General features: G+C 58.2%; 1 protein-coding gene across 1 annotated transcript in view; it reads right to left on the bottom strand.

The window, feature by feature from the left end:
- Positions 1-9,858, bottom strand: part of NOTCH3 (notch receptor 3) — a 33,431-nt gene extending 23,573 nt beyond the window's left edge. Inside the window, exons 1-10 of the mRNA XM_082620825.1 lie at positions 9,721-9,858; positions 7,002-7,080; positions 3,575-3,717; positions 3,157-3,495; positions 2,943-3,065; positions 2,632-2,865; positions 1,836-1,991; positions 1,562-1,747; positions 816-929; positions 459-572 (exon numbers count right to left, since the gene is read on the bottom strand). Coding sequence (XP_082476951.1) covers positions 459-572; positions 816-929; positions 1,562-1,747; positions 1,836-1,991; positions 2,632-2,865; positions 2,943-3,065; positions 3,157-3,495; positions 3,575-3,717; positions 7,002-7,080; positions 9,721-9,835 — 1,603 coding nt within the window. The 5' untranslated portion in view covers positions 9,836-9,858. The remainder of the gene's footprint in view (positions 1-458; positions 573-815; positions 930-1,561; positions 1,748-1,835; positions 1,992-2,631; positions 2,866-2,942; positions 3,066-3,156; positions 3,496-3,574; positions 3,718-7,001; positions 7,081-9,720) is intronic.
- Positions 9,859-13,289: the final 3,431 nt, after the last annotated feature.

Here is a 13,289-nt window from a genome sequence, read left to right as displayed (position 1 = left end):
AGCCAACAGGAGGCGGGCTCAGTTCAGGCCCTGCCCCTGAATGTAGCTCCATTCCATCCAGCTACAGGCTCCAAGACTCGTCCTTGGCCAGGACCCTACCGCAGTTAAATCCCACCCCTAGCGTGACCCTGCTTCCAATCTTTACACTATGAGCCCTGATTTGCCTCGCCCTCCACTGGAAATGGGGACACATGGGAGGTGCCTGGGGATGTAGGGGGTCGGACCCCACCCCTCCAGTTAAGTGCACACCTATCCTGCTAGACCCTTTGGCCTCACCCCCAGCCTTACCTCTGCTTGTGTCCATCATTGGCTCCGCCTCCTGGCTCTTTCATTGGCCCTGCTGAGGTCCTGCCTTGCTGCAGCCCTGCCCCCAACTTTTCCCCAAGGTAATTATTGGCCCTTTCCCCCACTAGCCCCGCCTCCAGATTCTTGCCAACTTGTCACTGGCCCTCCCTCACCCTCTGCGCAGCGGCACTCATAGCCATCCGGCTGGTCCACGCACTTGGCTCCATTCCGGCAGGGTGTGCTGGCGCATTCGTCCACGTCCAGCTGACACATAGCCCCGCTGAAGCCTGGAGTGGGGGGTGTGGGAGGAACAGAGGGCCAGACAGGGTCAGAGCAGTCACCCCTCACCAGAGCTGCCTTGTTTGGGTGGGGAGTCCATTTACTTAGTTTTAAATTAATTTCAATGTTTTTCATAAGGTGGTTTCTGTTATGATAGGTAACCACTAACACGGTCTTATAAGCTCCCATCCTGGAGCCTTTGTCCCTTCAGAGACTCGTCTTTTTAAGGCTCCCTGGCCCAGAGTCCTCACCCGAGGGGCAGGTGCAGCTGAAGCCATTGACTCTGTCCTTGCAGACCCCGCCGTTGACACACGGGCTGCTCTGACACTCGTCCATGTCCACCTCGCAGTAAGTGCCTGTGAAGCCTGGGGATAGAGGGCAGGGGATTAGGGCAATGGGGGTTAGCTTCTGGTCTGAAGGGAGAGCAAGGGGGGACATACCCCCTTCCCACTCACAGACAGTTCCCCTGAGCCTTGGCCTTGCCGCCTCCCAACCCTAGATTCAGTTTTTAGACTCAGGCTGGACCTTCATTCAGCTGTGGCCCCAACTGGTTCAAGGCTTATGAGACTCCATATGGGCCTTGCCTTCAGACCAGCCCTTGCCCTCTCCAGTCCTCAGACTCTGTCTTGTCCCCAGGTCCCAGCCTCAGGGCCCACCATAGCCTTGTGCCCAGCCTCAATCCCACCCCTGGCATCAGTGCATTTCTGTCTGTAGGCTCCGCCTTGATCACTCCAGACCCGTGGTCCTGCCCTCATGTCATTGCCACCCCATAGTGCCCAGACTCCACTCCCAGCCCATCTGAGGTTCCACCGACTCCACTTGACCATGCCTGCAACCTTGCACAAGATTCTGCTCTGGCTCCGCCTCCACCTCATCCCAGGCTTCAGCCTCACAGTCCCAGCTCCCTTCCCTTCCCTCCCCTCTCCGGCCCTGCCTGAGGCTTTTCTCACCCCGCCTCCCCACCTCAGGCCCCGCCCCAGCCACGCCCACCACACACCTGCCATGCAGATGCAGGTAAACTGGCCTATACGGTCGAGGCACGTGGCCTGGTTGCGGCAGGGGCCGGAGAGGCACTCATTGACATCGGTCTCGCAACGCGGACCAGTGTAGCCACGGCCGCACTGGCACAGGAATGAGCCCTGTGTGTTCACGCACCGGCCCAGGTGCTCACAAGGGTTGGCGCCTGCAGGAGGAGTCACGGCGGGTGTGGGTGTGGCCGGCTGACAACCGCCTCCTCCCTCCTTCCTGACTCTCAGACAGCGCCCCCTCACCGATGGAACACTCATCCACATCCTGGTCACAAGCCCCGCCTGTGAAGCCAGGTGGACAGGTGCAGATGGCCCTGCCGTTCACCGGGTTCGTGTCGCAGATAGCATCCTCATGACAGGGGTTGCTGACACAGGCGTCATCCAGATGACACAGAAGTCCTGGGAAGGAGTAGGTAGAGGTCAAGGGCAGAGATCCCCCCCAGCTCTGCCCAGAGCTCCCCCACCCCCAAATATGGTTTTATGTTTTGTTTTTTGTTTTTACTAACCAGCATTGTATTTAGTAGCTATTTTCCCCCAATCATTTATTATGAAAAGTTCAAACATACAAAAAAGTTTATTCATATACCCACCACCTAGATTCAACTACTGTAAGCTTTATCTATCTTTTTTTCTGAACCATTTGAAGTTGGAAACATCCACATATCGTTTTTAAATCTATTGATTCTTTTTCTGATTATAAAAGCATCCTACCATCAAGTCTTTGCTTCTGCAGTACCCTCTGTCTGACATACCCTTCCATCAGTTTCCAAGTCCCCCTCCCAAACACCTTCTCTGACCTTTGCCACTTCCCTTTGGACTTTTTCCCCTCTCTTTCTCAGTCACAGTTTAGCTCTAAATTCCCATGGTTTTTGCCCTGCACTGTTTGCCAGCCTCCTCCCAGGCCTCTCCCAGGCTTATCCTTCACCCCAAATCTAGCTTCCAGCATAATCATTCTAATACTCAAGTCAGACTCCATCTTTGCCTCTACTCAAGAACCATCAATGGCTCCCTGCTGCCTACAGGGAAAACAGCCACTCACCAGTTTTGCCCATGGGGCAGGCACAGTAGAAGGAGGCCACACGGTCATGGCAGGTGGCCCCATGGAAGCACACAGCCGTGGCACAGTCATCAATATTCTGACTGCAGCTCTCGCCTGTCCAGCCATTGACACACACACAGCTGTGGCCACCCAGTGTGTTGAAGCAAGTGCCCCCATTGTGGCAAGCGTTGGGCTGCAGCTGACACTCGTCCACGTCCTCCGTACAGAATTGGCCTGTGGCACACAGATGCCCCAGTCTAGTCACCTGGTGCATGCCCACCCAAGGTCTTCCCTCTGGTCCCACTGCTCACCTGTCCACTCAGGAGGGCACTGGCAGTTGTAGGTGTTGACACCGTCCACACACGTCCCCCCATTTAGACATCGGTGCCCTGGACAGTCGTCCACATTCACTTCACAGTTCTGGCCCTCGAACCCTAGCATGGGAGGAGGAAGCAAGGATGGTCATTGCCAGGCTGGCCTGCTGTCCCCCACCTCTGCTGCCTCCCTTAGGTACAGCTCCCTCACCAGGAAGGCAGGCACAGTCATAGGTGAGGTCGCCACTCTGTCTACAGGTGCCCCCGTTACGGCACGGCGAGGGGGCACAGGCCACCGAGGGGCTCTCACACAGTGGCCCTGTGTAGCCAACTGGGCACTGGCAGCGGAAGGAGCCAGGCGTGTTGAGACAGGTGCCACCATGGCGGCAGGGTCCGCCCATCCGGCACTCATCCACATCACTTCGGCAGCTGCGGCCCTGGTAGCCAGGTGGGCAGGAGCAGACGTAGCGGCCATCGGACCCCACCGAGCAGCGGGCACCATGGGCACAGGGGCTGCTGAGGCAGGGGTCTGGCAGGGAGCAGTCTGGGCCTGGACGGAACCAGAAAGGGTGAGCCTGGGCTGACCACACCCTTGCCTGCCTCGGGCTCCCTTCCAGACCCTCCCTTACCTCGGAAGCCACGGGGGCAGCGGCAGGAGAACCGGGCGGTGCCTGCCACCACCGAGCTCTGGCAGACACCATGGCCAGCACAGGGGCCGGAATGGCAGGGGTCTTCCAGCTGACACCGTTCACCCACCCAGCCTGGTGGGCACCTGTGGGCAGAAATGGCCTGGTGGGGAATGTGAGGGCAGGACAGCCCCAAACACAGAGATCTGCACAAGAAAGACAAGAAACACACAAGCAAACAAACACGCACACTCATTCATCCATGCAACAAATATTCGCTGAGCACCTACTATGTTCTTAGCAATAGGAATACAGCAGCAAACACAATTAAAGTGGTCCCTACCTTCTTGATGTTCACAGCCAGGTCCGGCAAAGAGAAGATATACAAATAATGAATTAATAAACAACATGCCGGGGTGGGGCGGTGGTGAGAGCCATGAGGGCCATGAGGGCCATGAAGGCCATGAAAGATGTAGTGGGTTGAGCAGTGGCCCCAGAAAAGTTATGTCCATGTCCCAGAACCTGTGACTGTGACCTTATTTGGAAAAAGAGATGTAATTAGTGATGTAATTAAATGATGGATGTCAAGATGAGATCATCCTGGATTATCCAGGTGGGCCCAAAATTGAGTGACAACTGTCCTTGCTTTCAAGTGAAAGGCAAAGGGAGATTTGAGAGAAAGAGAAGGCCATGTGAAGAGACTGGAGGAACACCTGGAGGTTCTAGAAGCTGGAAGAGGGAAGGAAGGACTCTCCGCTAAAGCCGTTGGAGAGACTGTGACTGCCAATACCTTGATTTCAGACTTCTGGCCTCCAGAACTGCGAGAATAAATTTCTGTCGGTTTCAACCACTCAGTTTGTGGTAACCTGTTACAGTAGCCACAGGAAACTAAGCCACAGGATAAGGAGGATAGTGATGGAGGTGGGGAAAAGCAAATACATTTTTCACAGTGAGGGAGGGGGTCATGGGGCTGTGTGGGGACGAGTAGAGGAAACGGGAAATGCAAAGTCTCAGATTCCCAGGCGCACACAGACAGACCCCAAAATATACACAGATACACAGAAGGACACATCAACACGATGTGTTGCCTTGGCAAATAATCAGATACCAACCCATAGCCTCATTCACGAATGTGGACTCTCACATGGACAGGCAGGAGAACCCCCACCAATCCTCAACTCCTTTCCTGGGGGCACATACTACCCTTCCTTCCGTTGCGGGGAGGAGGTGGCCACCAACGCTGGCGCCCTCTTGTTGGAGGAAGGTTCTTCAGCCTGCAGCCCCCTCCAAACCCCCCAAGGCAACATTGAATGTGCGGGTAAATATGGGGGTTGGTCTTAAGACCAGAAACTTCCAGACGGTGGGGTCAGAGGGAGGGGCTTGGAGAGACAAGAGGGTCCAGGCCCGTCCCCCGACGCTACCCACCCCTCGCGCCGTTTCCTCCTCTGGCTTGTGCAGGTCGCTCGGGGCTAAACTTAAGTAGATGACTCAGTCTTTAGCGTCACCCACAAGATCCCCTCACCCAGGGCCCCACTGAAACAAGTCGGGGCACGGCCGGGTGCAGATGGTGTAAGAAGGGGAGAACCCAGCTCCCAAGCGCCCTCTCCCAAGGCCCTCAGGCCAAGGACGGCAGCCAAAACTGCTCGCCGGGAGAGGAAGTGCTGCTCTGGGCGCGGAGAACTGCGCACCGCCCCCCGCCCACGTCAAGCAGGGCGTGGCCGCGCGGCCCCCTCCCGGCGCCCCGGGCGGGTTCCCACGCTCTGCGCCCCGCGCCCCTGCCGACCGGTCTGGCTGGTTCCAGCTTCGCCCGCGCCCCGCCCCACCGCCAGTGCTTTGCGGGAGACGGGCGGGGGCAGGGGTGTGTGTGTGGGGCGGGGGTGGGAGCACGGACTTGGCGGGGTGGACTGGCTGGGGAGGCGAGCACTAAGAGATAGAGACAAGGGTTTGAGAGCCTACTTTGAAGCGGAGAGTTGGGGGATCCATGGAGGGGTGACAGATTGGGGCGACCCCGAAAGGACACGAGAATTTGGAATCTTGAAGGGGACTGGGGGTGGGGGGCGTGGGGAGTGCTTCCCACGGCCCACGTCTGGGAACTGAGCTCTCTCCACTCCGGGCAATCCGGGCTCCGGGCCGCCGCGCGGGCCGGTGATTCACCTGTCGGGGGGCGGGGCAGCCGCGGGCGCATTCACCTGTCGGCAGCATTCCAGGCACGGAGCTCCAAACGCAGGCGCCCGGCCACGCGGCTCCGCCTCCCAGGTGAGTAGCTCTGGGTAAGGTCCCACTTTACCCCCGACTCCCACCGTCCCAACCCGAGGAACCCGCTCAACCAGGCTAAGACCCCCACCCAGGTGAGCCACAGTGGTGCTCCCAAGTGCGTGTGTAACTTCAAAGGGGCTCTAATGTCAACCCAGACCACCCAGCTTGGACCTGGCACACATGTTGCTGAATAAATGGATACATTAATGAATCGATCAATGACTAGTGGGTGAGCTGCTTTTACTAACGATAATATTATAGAAAGGAACCAAGCATTTCCCCATAACCTTGAGAGGTTCCACCTTATGGCACCTATTTCCTGTGTCCCTACCATTATTAATAATGACAATCCCATTTATTAAGCATTTACTGTATGCCCAACACTATGCTGATTTCACCATATGAAGGGTCTCAATCTCCAATCAGCCCCATAAAGCAGGGAACTATTATTGCCCCATTTTCCAGATGCAAAAACTAAGGCACAGAGCTCAAAGCACTTGCTTTGAGCCCAGAATTCAAACTGAGTTCTGTCTGCCTCTGCTCAGCAATTTCCCAGGCCCTGCCCTGCTCCCCCAACCCTCTGTCTTTCCTTGCATTATCCAACATTGCATTTTGGGGGCCCCTTCTGGTCACAAGCCAGGGAGAAGCACCCTGTGTCACAGATCAATGAGGTTCAGGGAGGGCAAGTGACTCACTCAAGGCCACACAGCAAGAAAGTGGCAGATTAGGGCTCTTGTGTCCCCACCACTAAATCTTGAGATGTGGGAACGTGCAGATGCTGTACCCACTACTATCAAGCCACTGTCACTAGTGCCTGAAAATTTGTTGATTGAATAACTACCTGTCCATCAGGGGATTTACACAAGACCTCAGGCAGCAGAGAATTCTGTGAAGTTGGTGTTGGTGGGCCCATTTTGAAGACTGGGACACAGGGGCTTAAAGAGTTTTAAGTCTCAGGCCATCAGCAACATGATGTGGGATTTGAACCCAGGCCAGGCAGACTCCAGAGCCTCTGCTCCTAACTCTGCTGCATTCAGTGGGGAAACCAGGGGTTGCCCAAGCCACACACATGTAGGAAGTGGTAGAAGCATCTGTGATGAACACAGAGGCAGGGGGAGAAGACAGACCGCCTCCCCAGACAGGGCCCACTCATGGCTCAGAGCCAGGCACTCACAGGCAGGCAGCCTCCCGGGAGGGCAGCTGGGTGCAGCGACCTCCATTCGCACATGGGCTTCCATCCAGGCAAGGGGGCGCTGGGTAGGGGTGAAGGAAGGTGGGGGTGTCAGGAAGGCACCCAGGAACCCCAGCCCAGAGTGAGACTCCCTCCTTTCCTCCCCCAGGCAACAGCTGCGCCAGGCTGGGGGCGTCTCTGCGAGTGCTGGGAGCCCCCCATCCACAGTTCCCACGGCCCCCCGCCCTGGCCCCAGCTGTTAGGGCTGCAGCTGTCCCTGCCAGCTCGAGCCCTGGGAACCACAAGGCAGGGGCGGGCAGGAGGAGGGGCCGACTTATGCCAGATGTGGGCGCTCAGAAGCTGCCAGAATGGGGGGGGGGTGCTAAGGCAGGAAGTGAGGGTGCTGCTGAGTGTTGAAGGGAGGTCTGACACTGTGTGCCCAGATCCTGGGGTTGTGGAGGGGGCAGTGGCAGGGAGTCCTAGGGGCATATGGGTCTTCCTTCCCCTGATGTTGGGCATCTACTCCAGCTGGGCAGGCTTGTGTGCTAGGTCTGGGGAGAGATGCCAAGGCATGTACTCCATGTGCCTCCAGCATCGGGTGTTGCAGGGATAGGGTTTGTACTGAAGGGAGGGGCAGCTGGCACAAGATGTGGGCTGCCCTGTCCAGCGTCGCCATCCCTGAGGGCTGTGTCCCTCTGGAGTGTGGCACAGTTGAACTGTCCTGTCAGATGGGTCAGGGGCGTGGCGGGGTGTGAGCTAGTGGAGAATTGTGTGTGCCAGCAGGTGTGGGGCTGCTGTGTGCATGTGTGCCTGTGTGTGCACGTATGAGAGAGAGAGAGAGAGAGAAAGAAAGGGAGAGGAAGAGGAAAATTAGAAAAACAGAGACAGACATAAAAGAGGAATCTAGAAGCAGGCAGACACAGAGAGAAGAAGATAGAGATGGACAGAAACAGATAAAAAGGGAGAGATAGAACAAATTAAGCTGGACATGGGAAGGCACCAAACAGGGCTTCTGTCCCCTTCCTCAAGGGACAAGCAGACAGGACACTATTACCCAGACAGGAGCCCGTGGGTGTTTGCGAACTCACACTGGGGGCCACATGACACAAGCCGTGGGCCCTGCTGAGCTGTGGGCCCCGTGAGCCACATGTGTGTTTGCGTGACCTGCATGGATGTAGAGATGTTTATAGACTGAAACTTTTTGTGTGTCCATGTATGTGAACTATGTATCTGGGTATATAGCTGTGTCTGTGTGGGACCTCTGTGTGCCTGGGTGTGTCTGTGTATGGGTTGGATGTGCCCGTCTGTCTGCATGTGTGAGCTGGGTGTAGGCATGTCCTTGCATCTATGTGCATCTGAGTGTGTGCAGGCAGTGTGTGTGAGGTCTTGGGCTGGTGGTGCAGGGTATGTGTGAACATGTGTCACTGTGCATGCGAGTGTGAACACGTGAGCTGTGTATGTCTGTGCCTTGTGTGAGCTGGGTGTATTCCTCTGCAGGTGTACTCTGTGCGTGTGTGCGCACGTGCACGTCCTCATCTCTGCATGTGCGACCCAAGACTGTGTGTCCTGTGAATGTGTGACAGGCCATGTGGGTGTGCGCTGGCCTCGCGGGGGGCGGCTGCTCCTGCCTGGTCCTGCCCCATCGACCCCGGGGCTGAGCTGGGGAGGCCCGTTTCCTCCCGCAGCCCCCACCCCTCCCAGTGCTGAGCCCCACGTCAGGGTCCAGAGACCCAGGGCCAGGGCCACTCGGCCCGCATCCCTTCCCTGCCGGCCAGGCCTCCCTTTACGGGGTGCACCCCTGCAGCCCCGGCCCGGGCCCCGCCGCCGTCCCGCTTTGTCTGGCAAAGAAAGCGCGAGGCTGGCCGGGGGGAGGGGGTGTCTAGACGGCGCGGCCATTGTCCCGGGCGGGGGAGGGGAGAGTGGGGAGGGGGAGGGGCGGGGCCCCCCGGCAGGCTGGGTAAGGGGCTCGGGCTGCGGGGAGGGGGCGCCAGAGCCGGAGAGGAGCACGTAGGCTCGCGCCGCCTGCCCTCCCCTCCCTTCCCAAGGCGGGGACGGGGTCCCGGGGCCGTCCGGTCCTGGCAGCCAGGGGCGGGAGCGGGGCCGCGGGCGGGGGAAGGGGCGCGGGCGCAGCTCTGGCTCCAGCTCCAGCTCTGGATCCGGGTCCGGGTCTTGCCGCGCTCCGGCCTGGGAAGTTTTCTCCGAGTTTAGAGCTCCGAGAACTTCGCGCCACCTCCCCGCCCCCCGCCCGGCCAGCCCTGCTCGGGGTGGGGTGGGGGGCTTTTGTGCGAGGGGTCCCCGACGTGGGGGTACTTGGGTTCCAATCGTGACCTTCCCAGGACTCCAGACGGGCGTAGGTTGTGAGAGAGCCCCAGATTCTTGGTTACCCACGCCCCCGCACCACCCCCCCGCCCGGCGCTAATCTTGATCCCCGCACCTCGAGCTCCCAGTCCTGGGCTCCTGTGTCCCTTCATTCCCAGCTCAGATCTCCCCTGGGCCCCAGTTCCTCGGGCTTCTGGGGTCCTGCCTCGCCCCCACTCCCAATTCTGGGTCCCTGACACCCGGGACTGCCACACGGTCCCCGGGCTCCTGCGCTCCCTGTCTCTGCGCTCTGGTCCTTGGTTCCCAGGCCCGCCAGCCCCAGACTCGGGGAGGCCTTGCACTCCGTTCTTACCCTTCCCCCACCCACTCACCCCATCCCTCCCGCCAGGTCCCGGCCCCTCACCTGCAGCCCCCGGCCCCGCTAGCAGTAGCAATAAGGGCAGCGTCCGCACGGACGGCAGGGGTGGCGGCGGCGACATCAGGCGACGGCGGCGGCGGCCCCGGGGCCCCGGCCCCATGGCGGCCGGCCGCGACCCTTCCTCCTCCCTCCTCCCTCCTCCCTCCTTCCCTGGGCTCCTGGCGCGTCCGGGGCCAGCCTCCGCGCCGCCAACTTCGCTGAAGTGAGACTGCCGGACAGCCCCGCCCCCAGCCCTGGGCGGCTCGCTCCGCCCCGGGGCCAGCCCTGAGCTCCCCCGCCCCCGGCCTGGCCTCCCGGGGTCCCTGCCCACCCTCCACCCACACAGCCTGGGACCCGAAGACCCTTTTGGAAACTCAGGCCAGCTATGCGGTGAGACGCGGGCCCAACCAGCGTGACAGACACACCCAGCCTCCTGAACATCCCCCCTGCTCCCCAACACCCATCCAGAGCGGGAGACACACACAGAGCCAGGACACAAACACAGATACTCCCCCACCCCCGACACCCCGAAACTGAAGCCAGGCACGTCCTGCAAGGCTCATGAACACACAGCCAGGATGCACAAATGCAGAGGCATGCACAGAGCTTCCTGGGGACTTAAAATCTGAAACACTCACAAACCCTAAACTCAGGCCCAGCCAGACCTTGAGCCTTAGGCGATTTTTGCAGCCTCGGACCTCAGACACAGGCTAGGAGTCATGTGTGCTACCAAACACCCACAACCCTTCTTACTCTCAGCCCTCCCTGAAAGCAACGCCTTCCTCCTCACTACCCTGTGTGAACCCCAAAAGTCCAACCCACCCCCCAGCCCCACCCCATACCCTACACAACTTTGCCAATCAGCCAGTCTTGCTCAATTTGATCAAACTGTCTTCTCCAAAATCAGTCATGCTGCAAAGCCACGCTGCAGTGGGCTCTGTCCCTGTGGCAAGAATGGGGACCCCAGAAAGGCCTCAAGCCCAGCCCTAGAGAAGCTCTCAGTCTGGGGAAGAAAAAACCAGACACAGACACCCCCAGCACTGTGGGCTTAGGGCTGGGCCAGAGGGAGGGACGAGTCTGGGGAGGACATGCAGAGGGGTCGGTGAGGGCTCTGCTGTGGGGGGGGTTACTTATTCATTCATTCATTTATTCAACAAATAAATATAAAGCTCCAGCTCTATGTCCGGCTTTGTTCCAGAGGCTGGGGATACAGCTTCCTCCCCCAGGGAGGGCGTCACTGAGAAGGGTTCAGAGGGGCTCAGCCCAGAACTGGAAGAAAGACATCCCAGCAGAGACAGGCCTGCACCCAGAGAAGGGGGCAGAGTCAAGTCGGGAGGGAGGGGAGAGTGGGCAGCTCAGGGGTCGGGCTGGCTCTGAGGAGGAGGAGGAGGAGAAAGAGGCCAGGCTGACTTGTAAGTATTTGGCTTGGTGTTGAGGCTGCAGAGAGGAATGGGTTGGGGGTGAGGTGCTGAAACTGAGGAGCCTGAGGGTCACCCATGAGGCAGCTAAACACTGGGGCTAAGCATGGGGCACCAAGGTGGGAGACAGTCACAACTGACCAGGGCCCAGTAAGGGAGATGACCCCCAGCCCTGTTGAGGCTGGCAGATAGTTCAGCCACAGGGGACAGGAACTGAGGATGTCCTGCCACTCTCAACTTATGAGTGCAACCTCCATCTGGGAGGAGAGCTATCCACCCATCTTATGGGTCAGCCCCCATGGGGGTGGGTATCTGCCCATCTTATGGTGACTTGCTGAAGGCTTTCTAGAGGAAGAGCTAAGATTTGAACCCAAGTCTGAGTGACTCCAGGCCACATGGAGTGAGAGGGGTGGGAATGGGGGTGGGGATTGGGCAGAGAAAAGGACAAAAGTTGCACAATAAGAAGGGCTTACTCACTGTGAGTGTGCTGAGCCAACAGGCCCATGGGGCAGGTGCCGCTTAAGTCCTTCCCATGCCCATCACCCCAGGAGGAAATCGAAGCCCCCCAGCCCTGCTTTCAGAGCCTTCAGATCCTCTCCAGCCCCTCCTGTCCCCTTCATCATCACACTGAGTCGAACTCCCATCTTCACCCAGCAGGCTTTGCACTCTCATGGCCTTTGCTCAGGTTGTTCCTTCTGCCTGGCACACCCAGCTAGTTAGAAGGACCCTTTTGCATTGCTTCCTCCCCAAGCAGGAACTCACAGCAGAAGTGTTCTCTTTAAAAATGCATTTCATAAGAGTTCCCCAGTGTCCTAGTGGTTAGGATTCCAGGCTTTCTTTCTTTCTTTTTAAAAATTATTTATTTATTTGGCTGCGCAGGGTCTTAGTTGCGGCACGCAGGATCTTCGTTGCCGCGTGCTAGATCTTCGCTGTGGCATGCAGACTCTTAGTTGAGGCATGTGGGATCTAGTTCCCAGACCAGGATTCGAACCTGGGCCCCCTGCATTGGGAGCCTGGAGTCTTAGCCACTGGACCACCAGGCAAGTCCCAGATCCCAGGCTTTCACTGCCATGGCCCGGGTTCAATCCCTGGTCAGGGAACTGAGATCCTATATGCCACGCAGCGTGGCTAAAAACAAACAAACAAACAAACAAACAAATAAATAAATAAGCATTTCCTTCTAGTTATAGGGAATGCTCTACTACTTCCTGCATATGCCACTGTTTTGCCCATGCTGGTCCCTCTTTCTAGCATGCCTATCCATCCTCCATTCCTGTACCTGATGAACTCCTATTCTTCAAGATTCCAGTTCCAGGAAGCCCTCTCTGCTCCCCACCACCAGCTCTCCTAGTGCCCTCTTGCCCTACCGCTTGGCCTTGTCCACAGGGGGCTGGGGGTGTCTGTATCCTGCTCTTTCTTTGCTCCTCTATACTGGGGGCTCCCGAGGCGCCAAGCATCACCCAGCATGAGGTGGGCACTGAGGGGGCAACATGGGAAGTTTGGTGACTCCGGAAGTGGCTGAAGGAGTTGGGATGCTTAGCCCAGAGGAGCCACCACTGGGGGCCCAGACCACTCTCTTCAGTACCATTCTAGGGATCTGGGGGTCCAGAGACTAGGGGTCCAGGGGGCAAAGATAGGGTCTTCAGCAGTGGGGCTAGCTCCTCCCCTGACCCATCTGAGAAAGGACTTTCTGTTGGAAGAGATGCTCTAATAGGTGCTGAGCTCCCTGTCATAAGGAGCAACCAAGAACCTGGACACACATTTTGCTAGGCAGGAAGTCCAAAGTCTGCTACTCTGTTGATCCAATGGCCCCTGGTCTGTGGCAGACAGAGACAGAGAGGGAGCAGTAGTGGTGAGTACAGCATGGGGGGAGTGGGGACAAAAGGAAGATACCCTACTGGTGTCAGTCCCTTTCTGAAGCCTCCAAACTCTGAGGGCACCCACTCAGCAAGGCAGAAGGTGAGCGTCCCCTCTCCAGGTTTCTGCTGCCCTCCAGCCACGGTGGCCTGAATAGCCCAAGGTGTCTGGATCCTTGAGGGACAGGACTGTCAGAGCAATTATTCCCACGGCTTTGCAGCAGACAGCTGCCCAGTTCCCAACGTGGTGGGGGTAGGGGTGGGCTTGAGCCGTCTCCCCTGCCTCTGCCGGCTGCCTTGG

Source organism: Mesoplodon mirus (genome assembly GCF_964341445.2).
Source record: "Mesoplodon mirus genome assembly, chromosome: 5".
Taxonomy (NCBI): domain Eukaryota; kingdom Metazoa; phylum Chordata; class Mammalia; order Artiodactyla; family Ziphiidae; genus Mesoplodon; species Mesoplodon mirus.
Note: the sequence above shows the minus strand (reverse complement) of the source record. Positions and strands in the feature narration are given on the sequence as shown.